At 37.0% G+C, this 23144-nt stretch overlaps 1 protein-coding gene across 2 annotated transcripts; it reads right to left on the bottom strand.

The window, feature by feature from the left end:
• Window positions 1-300: 300 nt before the first annotated feature.
• Window positions 301-21664, bottom strand: LOC114279529 (cyclic nucleotide-gated ion channel 1). Of its 2 annotated transcripts, none has more exons than XM_028221784.2 (8): window positions 21343-21664; window positions 19469-19630; window positions 11675-12242; window positions 10943-11155; window positions 10365-10645; window positions 7721-7832; window positions 1906-2142; window positions 301-1178 (listed from the first exon to the last, which is right to left on the bottom strand). In XM_028221784.2, exons 2-8 carry the CDS (start codon window positions 19510-19512, stop codon window positions 480-482), a joined length of 2154 nt encoding a protein of 717 aa, XP_028077585.2. In that variant the 5' UTR covers window positions 19513-19630; window positions 21343-21664; the 3' UTR covers window positions 301-479. The 2 variants fall into 2 exon arrangements, with proteins under 2 accessions (XP_028077585.2, XP_082739893.1); XM_082883767.1 differs by having other exon boundaries at window positions 21375-21643.
• Window positions 21665-23144: the final 1480 nt, after the last annotated feature.

Raw genomic sequence — 23144 nt, 5'->3', positions numbered from 1 at the left:
GAATAACTCTTGCTACTCAATTTGACTCAATTATATGCACCAAAAAAATTTGAACCGCTCAAGCCTGGCACATGATTGACTCGACTATAGCTCATTTGAGATCAACTTAAAGGTAAACAAGCATAGTTTAAACATATTTTGAAACTAGTAAAGTTTTCAAATCAATCTTCAACAATCTACCAATGGACTTGATTCGATTCATTTACCACCCTAAGCCACAACATATACACACCCTGAAGTATTTTTCTAAGAGGACTACACTTCAACTTCCATAAAAAACCAATCCCAGTGATCCATAAATTTGTTTGGAAATTGAAACCTATTTATCACTAGAAAAACAATTGGAGTTCTCATACACAACGCAATATACATATACAAACAACTGATACAATCGACTAACTATTTAATCATGCGTGCTTCCAATGCCACACTTTGAACAAGAAATTATGGTAAAAACAACTAAAGAAATTTAACTAAAACTACTTATCTTCAGCAGTAAAATCAGGCTCTGCTGGCTTCTGAAGCAGCATCGGCTGTCTTCTCTCTGGCAACCTTGCTCTCCGTGCGCCGTTGCGCCGTAAAGTACGAAGAGCATTAGCAGCAAACCGTGACGCATAGATGGTAGCACCCAAACTAGTTGAGCTCCCACCACCCATGGCTAGTGCGTCTTGCAATCTATTTTCCTCTTCCCGAAGAGACTCTTCAAGCTTCTTTCTACAATGGCGGCGCCACGCTGCTTGTATAAAACAAGCCGCCCAAGTCCTCCATTGATGTGAATAAAACCTAAAAGTATGTCGGAGCTGCTTGCTGTGTAATCGCCTGAATTGAGAGGCAACAAACTTCAAATCATCCGCCGTTAGGGAAAATGCTTCAACTTCTTTGAGGGCTTGAACAGTTCTTGTTGAGATTGGGAGGTTAGACGAGGAATGGGGATCAAGAGCCCAGGTTAGAAGTTCTTCTCCACAAAAGTCACCGGCTTTGAGATAATCTGAATTAAAGAAGCCGGTCCTTCCACCATTTGTGGTCACAGTCAATAACTTTCCCCTCATTATGAACAGCATCTCATCGACTGGGTCCCCCTCTCGAACAATGAAGCTTTCTTCTGTGTAGAGCACCGGTCTTAGACAATCACACATTGCATCCAACAGTTGTTCGTCCATCTTCTCAAACATTGGCACCTTTTATAAAGATTCCAAAAGAATGGATTAGATTTAATTCATGATCTAATAATCGCGGAAGTCTATCTAAAATTGCAGAAAGAATAACCAAAAATGAATTCAATGACGGTATTGTGTGTTCCCTCCCTTTCTCTTGATCCCCAGAAATATATTTCTCTAGTTAAAGAGTAAGTTATACTTCAAGATTTAAAAATGAAAATTGCCTTATCTAAGTAAATTGTGTGATGACCTATGCTCATAAACTCCAAATAGGTTTTGTAGCATCCGAGTACTTGACCCATGACTGTAAACCTTCCAAACAGTTAGAAAACAAGACATAATAGATCCTATCCACAAAAAATAGGCATTCAATTGCAATTGCACCTAATTCTTGGTACTAGCTATTCTAAACTCTAATTAATGGCTGAAATAGGATTATCAATTAATAAGACAATTTAAGAGTGCAAAATAGAAAGCACAAGCCCACAGGAGGTGTTGAAATCACCAATGAGAGTAAAAAAGAAAATTCAAAAAACAAAAGGCAGGAAAATAATAACCAGGAATTAATTTAGCTAAATTGCAACCCGAACTCCATTCAGACAACAGACCTGTAGCAGCCAAGGCTGAAAGCTATGGAAAGAAGATATACATTATATAATCAACTATACCATTCTCACTCCTTGGAAGGATACATATAAAAAACAGCAGGAGAGAAAAAATAATAATTGAAGAGGCAAAAAAAACTCACTCTCATGAGCAGAGACAAACAGAGATGGCGCTTTATGTCCCTCCTCAGGTCCTTCGGAAGATTACAGATCAGATTCTGTTCATCAACACCTCTAGTTTCCTGCCATTTGTACTGTTCATACCGTCTAATTCGCTCCCTCAGATTTTCAGGGAGCAAACGGTGGGACATCCACTGTTCTGCATCTCGCCTTTTGACTCTCATCTCCTCCAATCTTACTGCCGTGGATTGCAAATATGTCTGTTACACCAAAAGTACATTATTTAGACCATCAAACTAGGACTGCCGCAGTTTTTTTATCCTAGCAATCACTTGGCCCCCTAATAATGTAAATCAATCACATTATGGACAGTTATTTAAGACTCCGGTTTATTGGTCTTCGATAAAGATGATATGGTATCTAAGAAGCAGACATGGACAAATGACACGACACATATACAAACACACTAAAACAAAAAATTTCAAAAAATAAACAACGCGACATGTGGAGAATACATGCAAAATTTATTTTTTATTATATATACTTATTATATGCCATCATATACATAAATATTTCATTCATTTAAAATTAGAATTTCTAAAACTAAAAAAAGAAACGATTAGTAGGTACAAATCTACATTTTTTTCTTTTTCATTAGATAGAGCTCAAGCCATTTTGTCCAAACTTGTAATGTGTTTCATGTGTGTCTTAAGCGAAGGACATGAGTCCCCTAAGTGTTCAGAGCGTGTCCAAGACTAAAAGAAATTTTAAACAATAGTAGAACATGTTTGGATATATGTCTGACAAATGTCAATGTCCAAGATGTGTTGGACATGAACATGCTACCTTCTTAGAAGTGTTCATACTTCTTAGGTCCATATCTTTTAAAAATAAAAATGTTAGGAAGGGAGCTATATCAATATGAAACTATCAATAATGTTGACATTGTGTACAAAATAGACACCATATCTATCCATTTCCTTTCAGGTAGCATTCAAATACGAAATTGCGGAATGCTTATAATTAAAATTACAGAATCTGTCATCAAAGAAACATCATTCTAGCATGGCAAAGACTATAAATATCATCACTGGAATTTTCTAATCTTTGTTTTTACATCCTACTACTACTATAATCTAGCATTTTCTTATGAACTCTCTTCCCCAACTAACTATTTGAGCCTTTTTCAGTTTATGAGTTTCTAACATTCAATGGCTTTTATTGAACCTTATTCTTAATCTTGTTATTATAGAAAAAATAAGATAAAATTAAATAAAATAACCATGATTACACAAAGGGCCTCGTACGCCTTGGGAATCCTTTGACCTTTGTTTACTATTAATTGATATTTAATATTGTAATTATTATTATTTTTAGTAATTTTGTAATTTTAATTTGGTTAGAACCATTGTTGTCAAATCGGGATATGAATTGTGTATCGTCTCTTAATTTTTCTGAATTACATATCATATCATATTGTGTATCGTAAAATACTTTAATACCATTAGAAATAGGTTGAAAAATAAATATAGTTATAAAAAACAAATATCTTATGAGAATAAAACACTAAACAATGTATAATTATGTCAATTGCAAAAGCAAAATTTCTTAATGTTAAAATCTACCTACTCCACTAAACCTTCACCCACTTAAACCTACTCCACTAAACCTAACCCACTACACCACTACCACCTCACCTACTCCACTAAACCTAACCCACTACACCACTACCACCTCCACTTCACCTACTCCTTACCTACTACACACTCACCCTCTTCTATATATAGGAATCATGAATCATTGTAATGTACATCAATATATATCAATCAATAATACATACAATTTATTCTCTCCTTTCTCTATATCAATATATTTTTTACATGGTATCAGAGCAGGTTTAGAACCTAGTATTTTTCGCTTCACCGGCGGGCGGCAACCTCACCTTAGCCGTCCGCCGGACCTCAATCTATTCCGCTTATTTTCTACACATACCTTCCACTCTCCACAGCCGTAACTCTGCAAGAAGAGATCTCTAAGCTCTCTCTCCTTTCTCTCGAGAGCTTGTTTTTACCGCTGCTGTACATTGGATTGATGCAAGAACACTATGTCAGGCATGGAGGAAGATGTCAAAGAGCATGAAGGTGTGGATGAAGATGTCCCAGAGGACTCTGAAAAAGGCCATGCCATCACCCCAACAGGAGGAGGAAGCTGTTAAGAGCAAGTATGGGCTCAAGAAACCACCACTTATTTGTAAGGACCATGAACGTGCTTACTTTGACTCTGCTGATTGGGCTCTGGGGAAGCAAGGTGGAGAGAAGCCCAAAGGACCACTCAAGGCACTTCAACCTAAACTGCAGCCAACACAACAGCAAACCCGATACCGGAAATCGCCTTGTGGTCCGTCAGATGGTGAAGGAGAGAACACTCCATCAGATGATGCAGCTGCAAATGAATGAGAGGCCACTGCTGGTCTTTTGATGTTGTGAGAACTAGTGGTTCGTATTCTAATATCTGAATAGGCGACTACTAAATTTCTGCACTCTCTTTCCACGCAGTTCCCAAACACATCCACTACCTCACCTTTATTTCCATTATTATAAATGACACCCACCAATTTGTCAACTTTCCCACCATTTCGTATGATGACAGGAGGAGACAGCACATGGAGGGGACACACACAGCAGCACATAGTCCAAACCCATTTTCTTTTCTTCTTTTCTTTCTTTATTTATTTCTTTCTTTTCATTCCTTTATTACATCTATACCCATATCCATCATCACCCTCTTTCTTTATTTATTTCTTTTAATCACCTTTTGCACCCCACTTTCCTTTTATTTATTTTATTTTATCTTCCTTTTTTCGTAATAAAAAAAAAAAAAAAAAAAAAAAAAAACATCCACCCACATGGCATGTCCCTCAACCTTTTGACAAGTTATTTTTCTTTTTCTTCTTATCCCCGTATTTATCATTTTCGTTTTTTCCTATATATATATATTAACAAAAAAACAAAAAAAACAAAAAAAACAAAAAAAACCAACAATACAGATTTGCACAACAACTTTGTTTTATTTATATTAGGGATCAACCCCGATCACAATTTTACACCAAAAAAAAAAAAAAAAAAAAAAAAACCAACAACAACAACAACAAACCAAAACACAACACCAAGACGGCCACCCACCGACCTCACTTCTTCGCCTATTCCGCCGGTCTTTTCTTCTTGCCTCCGTCCTGGGCGGCCCTTGACGGTGTTGCCTCCGTGTTTCCCACTCCACTGGGCACGATCACTATTCCCTGCTCCTCCACTGCAGCATATGGCGGACCTCCGAATCGGAACATCACGGTGGCCTTCCGCTTCAGCTCCTTGTTTTCTGCCTTCAGCACACTTATCTCTACTCGCGCATCCTTATACATGCGTTGGAGCAGAGCCAGCTGGGAGTTTAACTGTTGCACCTCATTTGTCCTGCTCTGCAGCCGGTGCGACAATTTTGTGACCGCAGTCATGGTTTCCACACATGACTTCAGAGTATACTGATTGGCCTCAATATCAGTTTGCACCGCCATTTTATGCTCCACCGACCGCATCGGAAAGTTCAACGGAGCAAACACAGAGGTGTTTGGTTGAGGTTCACTGGCCACCGCACCAGTTCTCTCTCTTGTTGACTCATTGAGGTCGGGAAAGAGAGTGAGTAGACCACGGGATGAAGAGGCCATATTCTGGGTAGCTGAACGGGAAGAAGAGGCCATGTTTTTTGGGTTGCTGAGTGTTTCCGATAAGGGTTGGATACAGAGTATTTACAGATTGTTTCAGAATAACAAGTTCAGAGGTTTCAGTCTGGTTTGGTTTCCTCTGCCTCCGCATTGGTTTATATTGACACAGACGACGCGGCCGACATGCCGCTCTGTCGCTCACGTGCCTCGCCGCGTCTCCGGCTCACCTTTTGATGGCTCGACGCTTTCTGTCGGGCACGATTTTTGATGAAGTGGGCGCGCCTTTTGAGGGCGCAACTTTTGATGGCACGCCTTTTGAAAGATTGGGCACACCTTTTGAGGGTGCGACTCCTTTATGGGTCCGACAAGACTCTGTAAACTGTCCCGACATTAATTCCGGTTAGCTCCTTCATGGGTCCGACAAGACTCAGTAAACTGTCCCGACATTGATTCCGGTTAGCTCCTTCATGGGTCCGACAAGACTCTGTAAACTGTCCCGACATTGATTCCGGTTAGTTTCTACAAGGGTCCAGCAAGACTCCGTAAACTGTCACAACATTGTCTGCTACAACGGTCCGACATGACCCCATAAACTGTCTTCTACATCGGTCTGACACAGCCATCCAGTGTCCTCTACACCGTTATGACACCACCATACAGTGTCCTCTACAACGTTATGACACCCCCATACAGTGTCCTCTACAACGTTATGACACCACCATCCAGTGTCTTCACCAATGGTCTGACACGACCATACAGTGTCTCCTATCCTCTTTTATTTTTATGTATTTTCTTGTTTTGTTACTCTCTCCAAACTCAAGTTGGTTAGTTCCTATCTCCCTTGAGTTTGCGGGGGGCTGTTAAAATCTACCTACTCCACTAAACCTTCACCCACTTAAACCTACTCCACTAAACCTAACCCACTACACCACTACCACCTCACCTACTCCACTACACCACTACCACCTCCACTTCACCTACTCCTTACCTACTACACACTCACCCTCTTCTATATATAGGAATCATGAATCATTGTAATGTACATCAATATATATCAATCAATAATACATACAATTTATTCTCTCCTTTCTCTATATCAATATATTTTTTACACTTAAATTAAATATCTACATGCAATAATACATATTATCTTCACAAGGCATAAATTAACAAGCAAGATTCTTAAACCATATAATAGATATGTCAAAAAGATCGAAAAATAAACCAAAAAGTATCATTCTCATCTCAAAAATAGCTTTTTTAAAATAAGTTAATGAAAATTTTTGACAATATTAATTTACGTAAAATAATTTGAATATTTTGTTTTTTCAAATTTGCTAAAGAAATTTAAGTATTTATGTAACATATGTATTGCATTATGTATCGCATATCACATTATGCATCACGTATCATATATGTATAGTAAGATACATTTAATTTAATATATGTATTGATGATAGTATCAATTTCCTTTTGAAAGGTATCGAATCGTAAAATACGTATCGTGAATTGTAAGATACTGACAACACTGGTTAGAACCTTATGCGCATTTAGAATTGCATACAATTGTATTTAATAAGATTGATTTGTTTGACATCAATTTATGAATTCATGTTTTGCATTGAATTTACTTCCAAATTGTTTATTTATGTCCTTTTACATTATGTAATAAGATGTTTAAACCTATGGCTTCTATGAAAAAAGATGTGTAGAATAAAAACATGTTCAATTATTTTATTTATTTAGTTTGTATAATCATTTATGTAGGTTTTACTTTCTGTTTTCAAATATTTCAATACATATCCTCTATTTTATTTTATTTTTCGCTGAAATATTTCTATTTCCAAGCTAACTGAAACAACACATCAAGATGAAATTTTGATCCTTGACTAGATGATGCCGAAAGAAAAGCATTTTTTCTTTAGCATTTGAAGAATAGATGATCTGGTGTTATAGTGACTCAAAAATTTGGGTCTAATAATGTGTGCCCCATGACAAGAGTTGACTGCTAAGTCACAATCTTAACCAGGTTTATCTTGTTCCCTACTAGTAACTTAGACACCACAGATTCTCATGTTCACATGCAACAGACTGAAAGCAATAATACAGAAATGTTCAACACCAACCTGCATATTTCCAATAAGGAATGAAAATAACACCAAGCCAGAGATGGAAATGCAAACGGCAAAGCAAATTTCCCATACATAGGTGCTTGTTTCGAGGTTTTGACCAAGAGAACTGCAAAAGTTAACAAGTGAAAACATGATAACAGACTACTTTTATAAGTAATCAACAAGGAATGAGTTTCCATCAATAATCATATGCATACAAAAACATAAGTATCTATCTATATACATAGATATACATGAAATGTATATACTATATACATACACATATACATGTTAATGCAGAAATATCAGCAACAATCATCTATTTGTGTAAAAGCATATGAGAGAGAGAGAGAGAGAGAGAGAGAGAGAGACTCGGCTTCCATAAGACTGTTCAGCTTCCATAACTGAGTAGATTGCCCATAACACTATTTTCCATGAGCGGAGAAGCATATTGAGATTGATTGTCACTTTGTCCGTCAACATTGGCAGTCTGGCTCTATCATGCTTCCTTTTGTCTCTTCAGCTCTGCAACTTACTGACTTCTTTACCAAGACTCACACCACTATTCGGTTTCAGTTTCTTCTTGGAACACTCTCAGTATTTTCTGCTAAAACAACTTGAGTTTGAGGGGGTGGTGTGAGAATATTGTGAGCATATTAGGATTTACATATATATGGTAGTATATATATTTTGTATATGTTAGGGATTGAGTAAATATTCTACTAGTTTCCTTTTCAGTCTTAGGGTTAGATTGTTACATAAACCGATGTACTCTTGTATTTTATACACAATTGAATATGCTATTCTCTTTAGAAAACTTACAGATTTGTGTCTTATCCTTGCACACAAGTGTCAAGAATTGTAGCTGCCCTGAGAAACCAACAACCAGTGCAAAACCTCAAGAAATAAAGACAGACCAGGAAAACAACTCTCAAGAGCTATGAAGCACCAACAATCCAAAATAGGTGCCATTGCCATGTCGGAAACGGAGATGGCAGTATCATGCCACAGGATGTCCATTTTTTAAAATAATTTAGTTTTTTCAAGAGATACCCCAAAGTTTTGGGGGAAAAAAAAGTCTTTAATATAGTAGCATTAATAATGAATATTTTAAAATTATATAGGTTCGGCCCCCTAAGATTATTCTCATAGGTGTAGTCCATAACCTATTTAGAGAGATTATTCTCTCTCTCTCTCTCTCTCTCTCTCTCTCTCTTCCCTTCTTCTTCTTCTTCTTCTTCTTCTTCTTCTTTGTTTTGGTTGTCTCTCCTCTCTTCTCGTTCTTCTTATTTTTCAATTTTTCCTATTTTGTTGTTTCGGTTCTCTCTTCAACTTAGTCTTTATTTTATTCTCTCTTCCTCTGCTCCAAATCTATTCCAAAACTTCTCTTCTTGTTTCTCTATTTTGGTTTTATTATTATTATTATTATTCAGCCCTTAAAGAATTGAATAACCGGCTTAGGATATGATGGAATTACTTGTTCTTGTTATATTTTTCATATTTTGTGTTGATAGGAATTGATATTGCATTCCATACATTTGTTACGAAATTTTTTATTATATATAAGAACCATGGAGCCTAATGCACAAGTCTCTATCTATAACAATGCCACACTACTTGTTGACCCAAGTAACATGTGGATCCACCAACATGACCCCAAAACTTAAGCCCAAGTTACTTAGTAGTAAGCTAGTAGTGCCTTATACGCTCAAGATCAACCATGCAAACGGGGTTGTTACACTAGCTTATCTAAATTTAGTTTGTTTTTTATCTTAAATTAGTGTTAGTATTCATTAATTTTGATTGTTTACAAATGCAATATTTATATAAATAGAAAGTTTATTTATTTATTTTTGGTAATATCCCCATATCATGTCTTGTCCTGATTTTTGGAAATCGCCATGTTCCATGTTCGTATTTGTGCTTCCTAGCTCAAAAGTTTACCCCACCCCAAGTAGAACCCTTTGGCCACCAAGTCTCTCCTAAGGGGAGGTCTTAGGTTACACCTTGGGAGTGAAATGGGAGGCAAGACTTAAGTGCTTGCAAGGAGAGGTTGGGGAGTTTTACTCCCCCAGCTGCTAATCTAACAACTAACTTTCACCGATCAAAAGGAGTTTACCCCAAGTATTCAAAAACACTTTGTTGCCTACAGTCATTAAAGGTAAAGGAATTTCAGGAACAACCTCCTGGTAAAGGGGGTTCAGAGACAACCCCCTAGCAATTGTGACAACCACCCTCAATTTTCAGCCAAAGATATCTTTTGGTAGTAACCATCTGTAAAATGCAATCATGCCAGTAGGATTTCTCTTCCAACACCAAACATCTATCAATAACAAGTGAAAAGAAAGCTACAGCTTTACATGTGCAATATGTATAATGCATTATCATGTGCAGTTATACATCAACAAAAGCGATAAATTCTGGGAGCGTGAACCAGCAGTGTACCAGTGTACATGGCACAATTACCATTTGTGAAATACTGACTATCATTTGATTTTCTTGGCATGCTTTGAGAGATGTGCAACCACCAAAATATGGAGTTGTATGCAAACTAATTCATTAAGGTAGGATAACATGTTTCTGCTTGTTGATCAAAAATGGTAATAAGAACTACTTTAGTAAAATGACTGCATCAACAGAGGAGCTTATATGTTCATACCTCAGATTTTGCAGGCCCCACCAAAAGCAGTAAAAGAATTTCTGTGGAAAATCTGTTGATCCAACAACACCAGATTGAAGTGCATCGAGAAACATTCCAAAATCAAACTGTGCAGCATTAGCTGTCTGTATGGGGCAGGAATCATTCAGAAAATTTTTAAAAGCTGCGCCATTTTCACAATACACCGAAGAATTGACACATTCAGTCTGATTTCCACAGGCCTTTTTCCAGCATGTAGTTTCTCGTTCTATAGAAAACAGGTACCAAAAGGCTCCTAGTACCTAAAAGACATTAAATCACTAAATGATCAGCAAGACTGGTAAGAAGAGAAAGAATAGAAGAACATGTAATATAAGACAAAATCATTTTGTAAATTGCTAATATACACTTCATAGAAACTAGGATGTATAATGTATATACAGACCAAAGTCATTGGTACAATGGAAATCCATTTAAAACTTTAAAACCAAAGAAACACTGAACAAAATTAAATGGCTATACATTTCAGTCGAGTTATAAGTGTTCAAGATCTTTGAGAAAGCCAAAATTTGTAAAATGAATCTTGTGACCAAACTTACATGACTGGCAAGCATGTAAAGAAAGAGATTAAATGCAGCTCCTGCCCATGCAGTTTCAGTAAGTATGCCAGAGGTTCTTGTGACTTCTTTGTACAAAGGATAAATTCGAAGAAGCCTTGGTATATATTGGAAGAAAACAACAAACTTCAACAAGTTCTTTGTATTCAAAGATGTTGACCCTCTCATGTGTGGAATGATAACTAAAATAACTACCTGGAAAGATTACAACAAAATTAGAAAGACACATAAATATAAGTCATGCAAATTAATTCTTAATCACAAGATATCAACTTCTCTTCGAACATGAAATTTTTGGAAAGAGTAAAATTCTTTAAAAAAAATGCCATTACAAACGACATGTGCACTCATCACACCACATGCATTAGAATTTAGAGAATCATACCACTCCCCAAACTCACTAACCAATCATTGGCCACTCCTGCTCAAGAGATTGCACATACATATGACCCACACAATTTGATATTACTTACATAATACTTTGGACTGGTCTAAGAGGCAGGCCTAACATAATACTATTCTTCGACTGACTCTATAGCTAAAGCAATTTGACCGGATCCATAGCAAGGTATGACCTGTTAATTCATACAATAGTTGTACCTTGCTCTAGACCCAGCCATTACTACTCCGACAATAGGATTATCCTTATGTTTTGTGCAATTGATTTTTATAGAATAGTAAAGAACACGAATTGGCTGCACAAATCTCTCTTACCTGTGGCAGCGGAAGAACTGCAAAAATGTCAATAATGAGGTATGAAGACAAATATCTCTTTGCTATTGCCCAAGCATCTTTAACCAAAACACCTCTTCCAAATACACGAGAAGATGGAGCAATGAAACCAGTTCGGAATTGAAAGATAATATGAAGTATATAAAATATATCAGTAAAGAAACGCAAGACAATAGCCGTGATCTCCAACTTTTTGTCCAACCCAAGGCACTTCTTATCATCATCGATCACAGGAATGTAAAAGAACAAAGGATCAAGAGAAACAGCGAGCACACATGACAATACAAATATCTTATTCCACTTCTGAAGAAATGGCCCTTGTGGGTCAAGAATTTTCTTCCTTGAACCCAAGCGTTTACCCGCAATGTTACTTAAAGAATAGGATTTCAATGATCTGGTTAAGCATCTAATCCTTTCAGAACCACATTCCAAGCCTCTTTGAAACTTATCTGTAACTGAGTTTACTGTTGTTTTAAAACTTCCCAAATGTATTCCATGTTTTGTGGTGAATTGCTCCCCGGTACTGTGCTCTGAGGTCCAGTCCTGAAACCTAAAAGATAGAATAATAAATGAAAAGATAAAGCCAGAACTAGCAAAAGAGAATACAAGTGGAATCAAGGAGCATCAAGAACATCAACTCCAAAGGAAGGCAAACAGGATCTTTAGCTATGGTGAAAGCAGCTAACATAAGAAACCAAAAATAAAAACAAAACTAAAAACCCAAACACTAGTTGCCGTTTGGTAATGTTTAAAGTTCACTATTGTTCATTTATAGAAAGCATTAAACGTTTTTATGTTTATTTTTCATTAATAATTAATAAAAAAAATAAAAATAAAAAATAAACAAACAAACAAACCAAACACTTGTTTGATGCAGCACCCATCATTTATGAAGCACCGATACTTCAAAACAAGCGCCGTGTCCCTATCGGACACACAAACACTTAGGGGACAAGTATGGGACACACCACATGGTGTGTCTCCTTATTTAATTAATTTATTTTCCGGAGACACACAAGCGACATACCAGGTTGTCTTTCCCCATTTTACTGATCAATGTTGAATATCGAATGTTGAATGTTGAATGTTTGTTATTTTTTTTCTTAAATTTAAATACTTAATAGATCATCCATAAAAAAATGGACAAATTACATATACCTCCCTCGAGGTTTGACTAAATTACAGATACCCCCTGAGGTTTCAGAAATTACATCCCGCCCCCTGAGGTTTGTATTTTCATAACAATTTGCCCCCTGAGGTTTATATTTCATAACAATTTACCCCTAATTTGTTATGCAAATATAGCATTCAGGGAGGAATTTGTAAATTCTCAAACCTCAGGGGGTATTTGTAATTTAGCCAAACCTCAAGGGGGTATGTGTAATTTGCCCTAAAAAAATATATAAATTGTAAGTGTTAATTTAAAAATACTTTTTTATAATTAAAAAAAAATAGAATTGGAGTTAATTTTTGTCAATATTGATTGTTTGTGGATGTAATATTAATCTAGATAGGAAATAGAAATATATGAAAACATATTTTATTGTCGTACTCTGGTCGTGTCTGTGCCCCTATTTTTTTGAAATCGCCGTGTCCCGTGTCCCGCGTCCACGTTCGTATCTGTGTCCGTGCTTCTTAGCCCATCACCACCAACCACCACCGACGAGCTTAGGCAATTGGATGTCACTGCATGTAACCTCTGGCTATGTTCTGGTGACCCTCCGGCCACCTCATGACCTCCAGCAACACTAAAACCACCAACTCTAGCGGCCACCCCCATCATCAATCACCACATCCATCCAACCTAAACCACTGGCTATCATCTCCGACACCTCACCAAACATGTTTCTCTATTTGTATTTTTTTTTGTTCTCAAAACTTTTGTATACACCAAACAACTTCCTATCTTTTGTAAATAGAAACTAGGAAACTAATAACACTATTAAATAAATTTTCATTCATTCCTCCCTCGGCCACACCCTCCACTCCAGCCACCACTCAGTATTTACCAGAACATCCCCTAGCCATCGTCTTCTGGCCACCAATTCCTGCGGCCACCAACCATCACCTCTTGCTAGCAATGACCTCTGACCACCATCTTCGGCAGTCAGCAACTACTTTCAACCACCACCCCTGACCACCCCTCTCACTTATTTTCAAACCAAGTTTTTAAAATACATGTGTACCAAACATATTTTTTGTTAAACAGTTAACGTTACCAAACGGCACCAAACTTACATAACATGAATGATCCATAACTCAAGAAAACAATCTAGAGAAACCATTTGTTAGCATCTAACACATCATATACTAGCCCAACAAAAATCATTGCAATTGCAATAGAGTTCATGGGTATTCAAATTTACATTTTACAATATCTTCCACAACTAAGCAACACCAGAACAGAAAATTGATAGTAAATATTTTACAGTAAAAACTATCAAAGAATAACCCTAGGTTAATGGAATACAGCATTGGGCATAACATTAAGGATTATAAGAGCTTGAATTTAATAGATCTAGGCTTTTTGTAGTTTGTAATTTAGTAAAGACTTGCTTAAAATAAAAAAGTGCATTAAGAAAATAATAAAAACACTGTATAACTAAAACATGCAAGAAAAGGTGATGACGCCACATAGTTGCAAGTATTTAATAGAATGTTTATCAGATTTAAAAGAGAATATTTAATCCTCTTATATAAAATACACACAAAACTAGCCCATATAGAAACCTTTTTTTTTTTATAAGCAAAAATAGCCCACATAAAAATTATTAATAAATATATTTATCAAAAAAAAAATATATTAATAAATAAAATCCAACAAGTATAAGACTTAAAAGTATCAATGGGCTAATTAACACTCTTGAATTCACATGCCTAGACCACTGACATATTATGAAGCACAAGTATTCCAAAAATGTTGTCGTACTTGTACCGAGTACTGGTATGCATACCGATAGGGTTGCATGCCTACTAGGTACTCGAAATATGTACCGGATACTTTTTATACATTTTTTGGGAGTTGGGTACGAGATGGGTACACCGTATACAAAGTTATGGGATATTGGTGGAGATACGTTTAATTTATTAGAGAGTTTTGATTTACTTGAAATTGCAAATACTTGACTTAAAGTGCCAAAGATGAAAGATAATACATTCAATGATGAAGTTGATGGAAGTGAAACTTGAAATTTCAAGTTTCCAAATTTTACTTAGCTTGCTTTTAGAATGAAACTTTGCTTTGAAATTTCTCCTATTTAATGGTATTAAAATTAAAATAGCTTATGGGCTTTGCTTTAATATTGGCATTGTTAAACTATGATTTCTCTTTTGCTTTTGTAATTTCTCCTTTTAGTTTTAGTATTGAACTTTGATTTGTAAGTTGAATCTCAAACTATAACTTATAAAAAATAAAAATAAAAAATTATTGATGGCTTACCCATATCCTATTTTTTTTAGGTTTTGCCGTATCGGCATACCCATAACGCACCCATACCAGTATCCGTACCCGTACTTGCACCCGCACCTGCACTCGTGCTTCATAGTTGACATGGGCCCTAGGCCTACAATGTTTAGGGTTGAGCAAAAAAATTTGAAAAAATCACAAACCAATACAATCTACCAAACCGGACGGTTTGGTTTGGTTTTTGCAAAACACGTTTCAGTCTTGATTCTTAAAATATTGGAACTGTACTTCATGGCTTGGTCCATGGTTTTTTAGCTATAAATCTAGTTTAGAACTGAACTGGTCCTTTTACATATATACATGCATATATATATATATATATATATAATTTGTTACCTACTATAAAACTCAAATATCTTAAAAAAAATTATAAACATTCAACGTTCATCAAAAACACTATATAAAATTGGAAAAAAGACAACTTGGCATGTCCCTGTGTGTCCCCGGCGTGTCCCCTGAAAATAAATTAATTAAATAAGGGGACACGCCATGTGATATGTCCCATACGTGTCCCCGTCATGTCCGTATGTCCGATAAGGATACAACACTTGTTTTGAAGTGTCGGTGCTTCATAGCCTCATGTGCAACCCCGTCTTGCATGTGAAAATGAAAATATCAAACAGGTAGATAAACAAACTGAAATCGGGAAGACAAGTATAAACGGCGAAACTTAAACTCAAAACCTCTTGTTAAAACCTATCACCTACTTCACCAACCTATCACCTACTTCACCCACTAAACCTAACCCACTACACCACTACCACCTCACCTACTCCACTAAACCCACTACACCACTACCACCTCCACTTCACCTACTCCACCTACCACCTCCACTTTACCTACTCCATCTACAACCTACTACCACCTACTCTTCTATATATAGGAATCATTGTAACATTCAATAAATCAACAATTAAATCAATCAATTCATCAATCAATAATACAATTCTCTATTTCTCAATTCTCTATTTCTCTTTATACATTAAATTTCTACATGGTATCAGAGCGGGTTTAGAACCTAGTTTTTTCGCTTCCCCGGCGGGCGGCAACCTCACCTTAGCCGCCCGCCGGACTTCAACCTATTCCGCGTATTTTCTACACATATCTGCCATCACTAGCTGTTACAAAGTCCCTCTTAATTAGCTTTCTTGTTCCAAGAAATCGTTCGTGTGAATTCTTCTTACAAGACTGCTCAAACAGAGCTGCTATAGTAGTGGCCCCTTTCCAAGGAACTTCAATCAATTTGGCCGATCTACCATTACGGATTGCTAGACCTGCCTCACCACCAACCTGAACAGGTACCCCTCTCTGTTTGACCTTTAGTACACTGGTCGCGGCAGCCAGGTTGTTGCTGTTGCCACCTTTGTTAATCATCCATCAGCAATGGCAGCTCTGCATTCCTTGAATGGTGTCAAATTCGACCCGCAGACTGGATCTGTTCTCCATATTGAAATGGCCAGATCAAACTCAGTAACAGGCTGTTACATAATTGCAGTGGCCGTTACAAGGGCGATTTTTGTCACACCACTACAGCAGGCTGTAACAGAGTGCAGAGGTTAGCAGTGTTGATGATGCTAATCTGGTTTCGACAGCAGGGGGAAGTTTATGCTGCTCATCTGCTAGAGTGCTGTGGACAGCGGTATTGAGGATGTTTATCCGTTAGAGTGCTCATTTGGTATGGTGTTGTTATTTGGTTGCAGCTTCTGCTATTGTTATTTGGCTGCAGCTTCTGTTCATCTGTGCACTGCTGGGCAGTCTTGAGTGTGGTTTTGTTGTTGAACAGGCTACTATAATGTTTGTGTCTTTGGAGAAAATTGCAGCCCAGGCCCCAAAATATGCTGTTTTCTTGCTTCTAGACTAATCAAAGATCAAACTTGGACCCAACATCAAGGAGGGCAACATCTCTCTCTCTCTCCATGGACCCAACATCATCATCATGCACCCACTCAATCTCTCTCTCTCTGATTCATTCAGATTTTCTAGTTGAAGAAATTAATTCTCTCTCTCTCTCTCTCTTCCTTTTGCCCATTTGAAATCCCACTTCCCACTTTTCTTTTATTTTTAATATATATATATATATCTATATATATTTTATTATACTATATTTCCCATATCCCTACCATTGTTCGTGAGCATCCCCCGTTTTCCATTATCTTCTTCTTATTTTTTTTTTCTTCCACCGAAAAAAAAAAAAAAAAAAAAAAAAAAAAAAACAACAACAACAACAACATCTCACTGATGTTTTTCATATCACCCATCCACAACTATTTTTATCTATTTTCTTTATCCATTGTTTTATTTTATTTTATTTTTATTATTACACACAACAACACTACAAAATAACACCAACACCATTCCCCAACCTTGTCATTTTATTCATCTCGGGGATCAACCCCGAGCACATTTCTACAACACACAAAAAAATAAAAATAAAAATAAAAATAAAAATAAAAATAAAATAAAAAACAAACCAACACAACTCGGAACAGTGGGATTTTTCTTCTCTATTCTGCCGCCGGTCTTTTCTTCTTGCCTCCGTCCTGGGCGGCCCTTGCTGGTGTTGCCTCCGTGTTTCCCACTCCACTGGGCATGATCACTACTCTCTGCTCCTCCACTGCAGCATATGGCGGCCCTCCAAATCGGAACATCACGGTGGCCTTCCGCTTCAGCTCCTTGTTTTCCGCCTTTAGCACACTTATCTCTGCTCGCGCATCCTTATACATGCGTTGGAGTAGAACTAGCTGGGAGTTTAACTGCTGCACCTCATTTGCCCTACTCTGCAGCCGGTTCGACAAGTTTGTAACCGCAGTCATGGTTTCCACACATGACTTTAATGTATACTGATTGGCTTCCACATCCGACTGCACTGCCATTCTTTGCTCCACAGACCGCATCGGAAAGTTCAGAGGAGTAAACTCCGGGGCACTCGGTTGAGGTTCCAGTGCCACCGCTCCAGTTCTCTCTCTTGTTGACTCGTTGAGGTCGGGAAAGAGGGTGAGCAGACTCCGGGAAGACGAGGCCATTTTCTGGGCAACAGAGTGTTACAGAATATCTCTCGTTACAGAATATTACAGACTATCTCTCTCAGCACAAGGAACTCTCTTTCTCAGCAACACGAAGGATTTTTCAGCGGTTTCTCTCAGTTTTTCTCTGCCTCAGCCTCTGCCTTCGTCTTGGTTATATAGCCAAGGCAGCCACGCGTATCACGCGCCACTTGCCACCAGACGACAAATGGGCACGCCAACCAAGGCACTCACGTGCCTCGCCATCATGTCCGGCACACCTTTTGATGAATTGGGCACGCCTTTTGATGGCACGCCTTTTGAAAGATTGGGCACACCTTTTGACGGTGCGACTTTTTAAGGGTCCGACAAGACTCTGTAAACTGTCCCGACATTGATTCCGGTTAGCTCCTTTATGGGTCCGACAAGACTCTATAAACTATCCCGACATTGATTCCGGTTAGCTCCTTCATGGGTCCGACAAGACTCTGTAAACTGTCCCGACATTGATTCCGGTTAGTTTCTACAAGGGTCCAGCAAGACTCTGTAAACTGTCACAACAACTGTCACAACATTGTCTGCTACAACGGTCCGACATGACCCCATAAACTGTCTTCTACATCGGTCTGACACAATCATCCAGTGTCCTCTACAACGTCATGACACCACCATACAGTGTCTTCCCCATCGGTCTGACACGACCATACAGTGTCTCCTATCCTCTTTTATTTTTATGTACTTTCTTGTTTTGTTACTCTCTCCAAACTCAAGTTGGTTAGTTCCTATCCCCCTTGAGTTTGCGGGGGGCTGTTAAAACCTATCACCTACTTCACCAACCTATCACCTACTTCACCCACTAAACCTAACCCACTACACCACTACCACCTCACCTACTCCACTAAACCCACTACACCACTACCACCTCCACTTCACCTACTCCACCTACCACCTCCACTTTACCTACTCCATCTACAACCTACTACCACCTACTCTTCTATATATAGGAATCATTGTAACATTCAATAAATCAACAATTAAATCAATCAATTCATCAATCAATAATACAATTCTCTATTTCTCAATTCTCTATTTCTCTTTATACATTAAATTTCTACACCTCTCTTAACCTGAGCGTTGTCACCATGATAGATGACCTGTTGTCTTAGAAGACGCTATTGAACATTGGACAATAAAGAAAAATAAGACCTAGGTTCAAGCAAAATATATATAGGATACTAGCAGGCAGCAACAAATATAAAAAGTCAGTGAACATGGTGTATACAAGACATAAAGGGTTGAAAAACTAACCTTACAGTCTTCTCTTGCTTGTAATTCATATCTTCAGCATACATAAGATGCAGTTCCACAATAGACGATCAACCTCTGAATATAACTAATAAAAACAGGGAGGTTCTTTATATACTAAAATTGCTACCAGTACATCATCCACAGAGTGCTGAATGCCAATACCTGGAGACATTATGACAACAAGCCCTGCATTAAAATTTAAATCATCTCCATTCTTCACAACTACAATCTAACCTGTCTATGCCATACAGTAAAATGTCTGATATATATATATATATATATAACAGCTTCGAGAACAACACAGACACTAACAATACTAAAGCTCCTATGGCTGAAAAGTGATAACAAAAGAGGTGGTAAAAAATTATTTTCTTCAAGGCAAGAAATAATATCCTTAGACATGTATTTCTACATAGAGGGTTGAGTAATTACAACACAAGATGGCTAATCCATTGACATGTATCTGTACAAAAAAAGCATGACAAGCAGGTAAACATATACATCAAGCATGACAAGCAGGTAAATATATACATCAAGTAGTCCTAAAGCACAACTTGGATAAAACAGTCACAGGTAATATATATCTACAAAGGCCTTTTTGATTAACAGCATCAATAGTGAAAGGATTAATAATCCCATGAATTGGTATAGGATTAGTTATCCAATTAAATTAGTGAGATAACCATTTAATATGTATTCATTTTTTTTTTTTTTCCTTTCATTATGATCCTCAACCCCTCTTAATATTAAAAATTTGTCAATTTTGTCTGATTGAAAGCCCGTCGTACGTGTAATCCAATAAATAAAATCTGCAATCAAACATGGAATTGTGATCCCATGGACTAACAACCCCAATCTTATACTATAATCTTACTAATCAAACATGCCCAAAAGGTACCAAAGTTACCTATAAGCCATTGTTATACCACAGGTACTTCCCCAACCCCTATAACCCACTGGTTAAAAATTAAAAACAACCAAAAATAAATAGACAAACATATTAAGAATTTTTTTATTTTTTATTTTATTTTACATAACCCACTTAAAAACAAACAAAAATAAATAGACAAGCATTTTTTTTTTTTTTTTAAATTTACTTTTTTCAAAACTTGCCTGCAAACTTTCCAACAACTTTAGAATAGAATAAAAAAACGACAAAATAAACACATGAACGAAACTTTTTTTCAAAACTTGAGAATCAAAATCAATAGAAAAAAATTCAACAATTTCTTCAGGAAGAATAAACAAGAAGAAATCCTGCCTTTGCAGAACAAGTTTTGAAACACAAACAACCTTATAATTGTAATCCTAAAATTAAAAAATAAATAAATTAAAAGTTTATGAAGATGATTATGATGGTGAAAACTAGATATGTAGGAGCGGTGGAATTATTGACAGAGATCGAATACATTTGTAGGCTTACATACATTTCCAAGTTACGATGACAGCAAGTAACACTTTGCTTCATTTATGGGAACAAAAGCAGTTATTGATAATGCAAACAAACATGCTATAAGAGGAAAATTATACAATCCCAGAGTAGCACATATTCGTTAATCACACAACACAAATAATCAATATTCCACCTTCTACACCAATCATACTACCATGGAGTAAGAACCCCCAAAACTTTCCGTCAAAAAAATATACAAATGTATACCTTGTTCAATTCCATTCCAATCATCAAAATGTATCAGTTACCAAAAAAGGGGGGGAATTTTTTTAAAAAAAATTCCACTACGCATATTGCACAGAGAAATGCACGGCCACAATTGAACTAATTCTAAAACAGGAGGAAAATCATACAAACAAAAAAATAGAATTAACAAAGACTAAAAATTAGAGAATGGAAGCATAAAGTACGAGAGACGCACAGAGGTGTGAGGTAATGATGATTTGATCATACCAACTCAAAGAGTTTGAGACAAGAGAGTTTCGGTTTCCTTGAAGTAGAAGAAGAAGAAGAAGAGAAGAACAGAAGGGTCAAAGAGGAAGGGGTGTATAAGTGGTGGAAAGCCGATGAGGAGGGAAGGTTCGCGGAGACTTCTACGGCAATGATGGTTTTGAATACTTGTACCAGAAGAGAGAGAGAGAGAGAGAGAGAGATATGGTGAAGAAAAAGGAGGGTCGGGGGGAGAATTTATTCCCAAGTGTTATTTATCTTTTTTGAAAAGATAATTGAACCGTCGTCTAAATATAAATAGTGTAGCGAAGTGCTCTTCGGGCAATAAATAATTTCTCCCTGGATGGAGAGATGTTTAATCTACTTAATAATGTTAGCAACCCAAAAATTCTATTATTCTATTAGAAATTTTATTAAATATTTTATATGGATGTTGATCTCACACAATATGAGTTCATACGAATTCTCTAACTATGTAAAATATTTAGGGTTGATTTGAGAAGTGGGTTGATTTTTTAATTTTTTGAATTTTTTGACTAATCTGAGCTAAAAAGTTTGATTTGAAAATGACTTTTTGACTTTTTAATTTTTTAGACTTTTTTTTTAAAAAAAAATGTAATGATTATAAATTAAATGTGATATTTTATCTTTTATAACTAAAATAATATATTTTATCTTTATAACTAAAATAACCAAAAAAAACTCCATATTCTACTTCTCAAACGGTGCCTTAGTAAAACTTTTAGAATGCCTGATATTTTTTATTCTTTTGGGTTGTGGGCTCTCATTGAATTGGTAACTTTTCAAAATGGGTACCATTCTCTCCGGTTAGTTGCTGTCCGGTCTTTCCAGTAACTGCAATCGTTATAGTTATCCTACTTATCCATTTTTGTTCTGTTTGATTTGATTCTGGAAAGTCTCGTTTGACAGGTGCCTTTTTATTTTGAATAAAAGAAGTTAGAAAGGCACTAAAAAAAAAATCAACAAATTTAATTGGGATTTTTACTGATAAGTCCAATTTAGAAGTGTTTTAACCCAAGAAGTCTATGAAGAAACTTTTTAACCCATTTAGTCCCATGTATGTATAGTTTTATTCCATAAAGTCCATTTTCTTGATTTACACAATTTTCTTGGACACTTATGCCCTTATATTTAATTTTGATACCCTTATAAATATTTTTTGAACGATTAGCAATTTAATGATATGAACATTCATATTTTAAAATTCACATTAGTAGGAATGTAAAATTGGCCGATGGGCTGCCCGAAACCCGGCCGCGAGCCGGGGCGGGCCCGGCCCGTTGACAATGTGAATATTCACATCGACATATTAGTATTCACATTAATAGAAGTGTAAAATTGACCCCCGTCCCGTGACGGGGCGAAACCCGCCCGCGACCCATGGCCGGCCGGGGCGGTCCTGCTCCGGCCCGTCGACAATGTGAATATTCACATTGACATATTAACATTCGCATTGATAAGAGCATAAAATTGGGCCGCGGCCCATGGGCGGCCAAAAGCCCGCCTGCGGCCCGAGGCGGGCCTGGCCCGGCCCGTTGACAATGTGAATATTCACATTGACATGTTAACATTCACATTGATAGGAGTATAAAATTAGCCCGCGCCTCGTGGTTGCCCAAAACTCGCCCACGGCCCGTGAGCGGGCCCGGCCCGACCTGTTGACAATGTGAATGTTCACATTGACATGTTAACATTCACATTGATAATAGTATAAAACTGGACAGCAGCCCAGGGCAGGCCCGACCCGGCCCG

Source organism: Camellia sinensis, chromosome 1 (assembly GCF_055761805.1).
Source record: "Camellia sinensis isolate YWXY chromosome 1, ASM5576180v1, whole genome shotgun sequence".
In the NCBI taxonomy this organism is placed as follows: Eukaryota; Viridiplantae; Streptophyta; class Magnoliopsida; order Ericales; family Theaceae; genus Camellia; species Camellia sinensis.
This window is presented reverse-complemented; position numbering and strand designations above follow the sequence as displayed.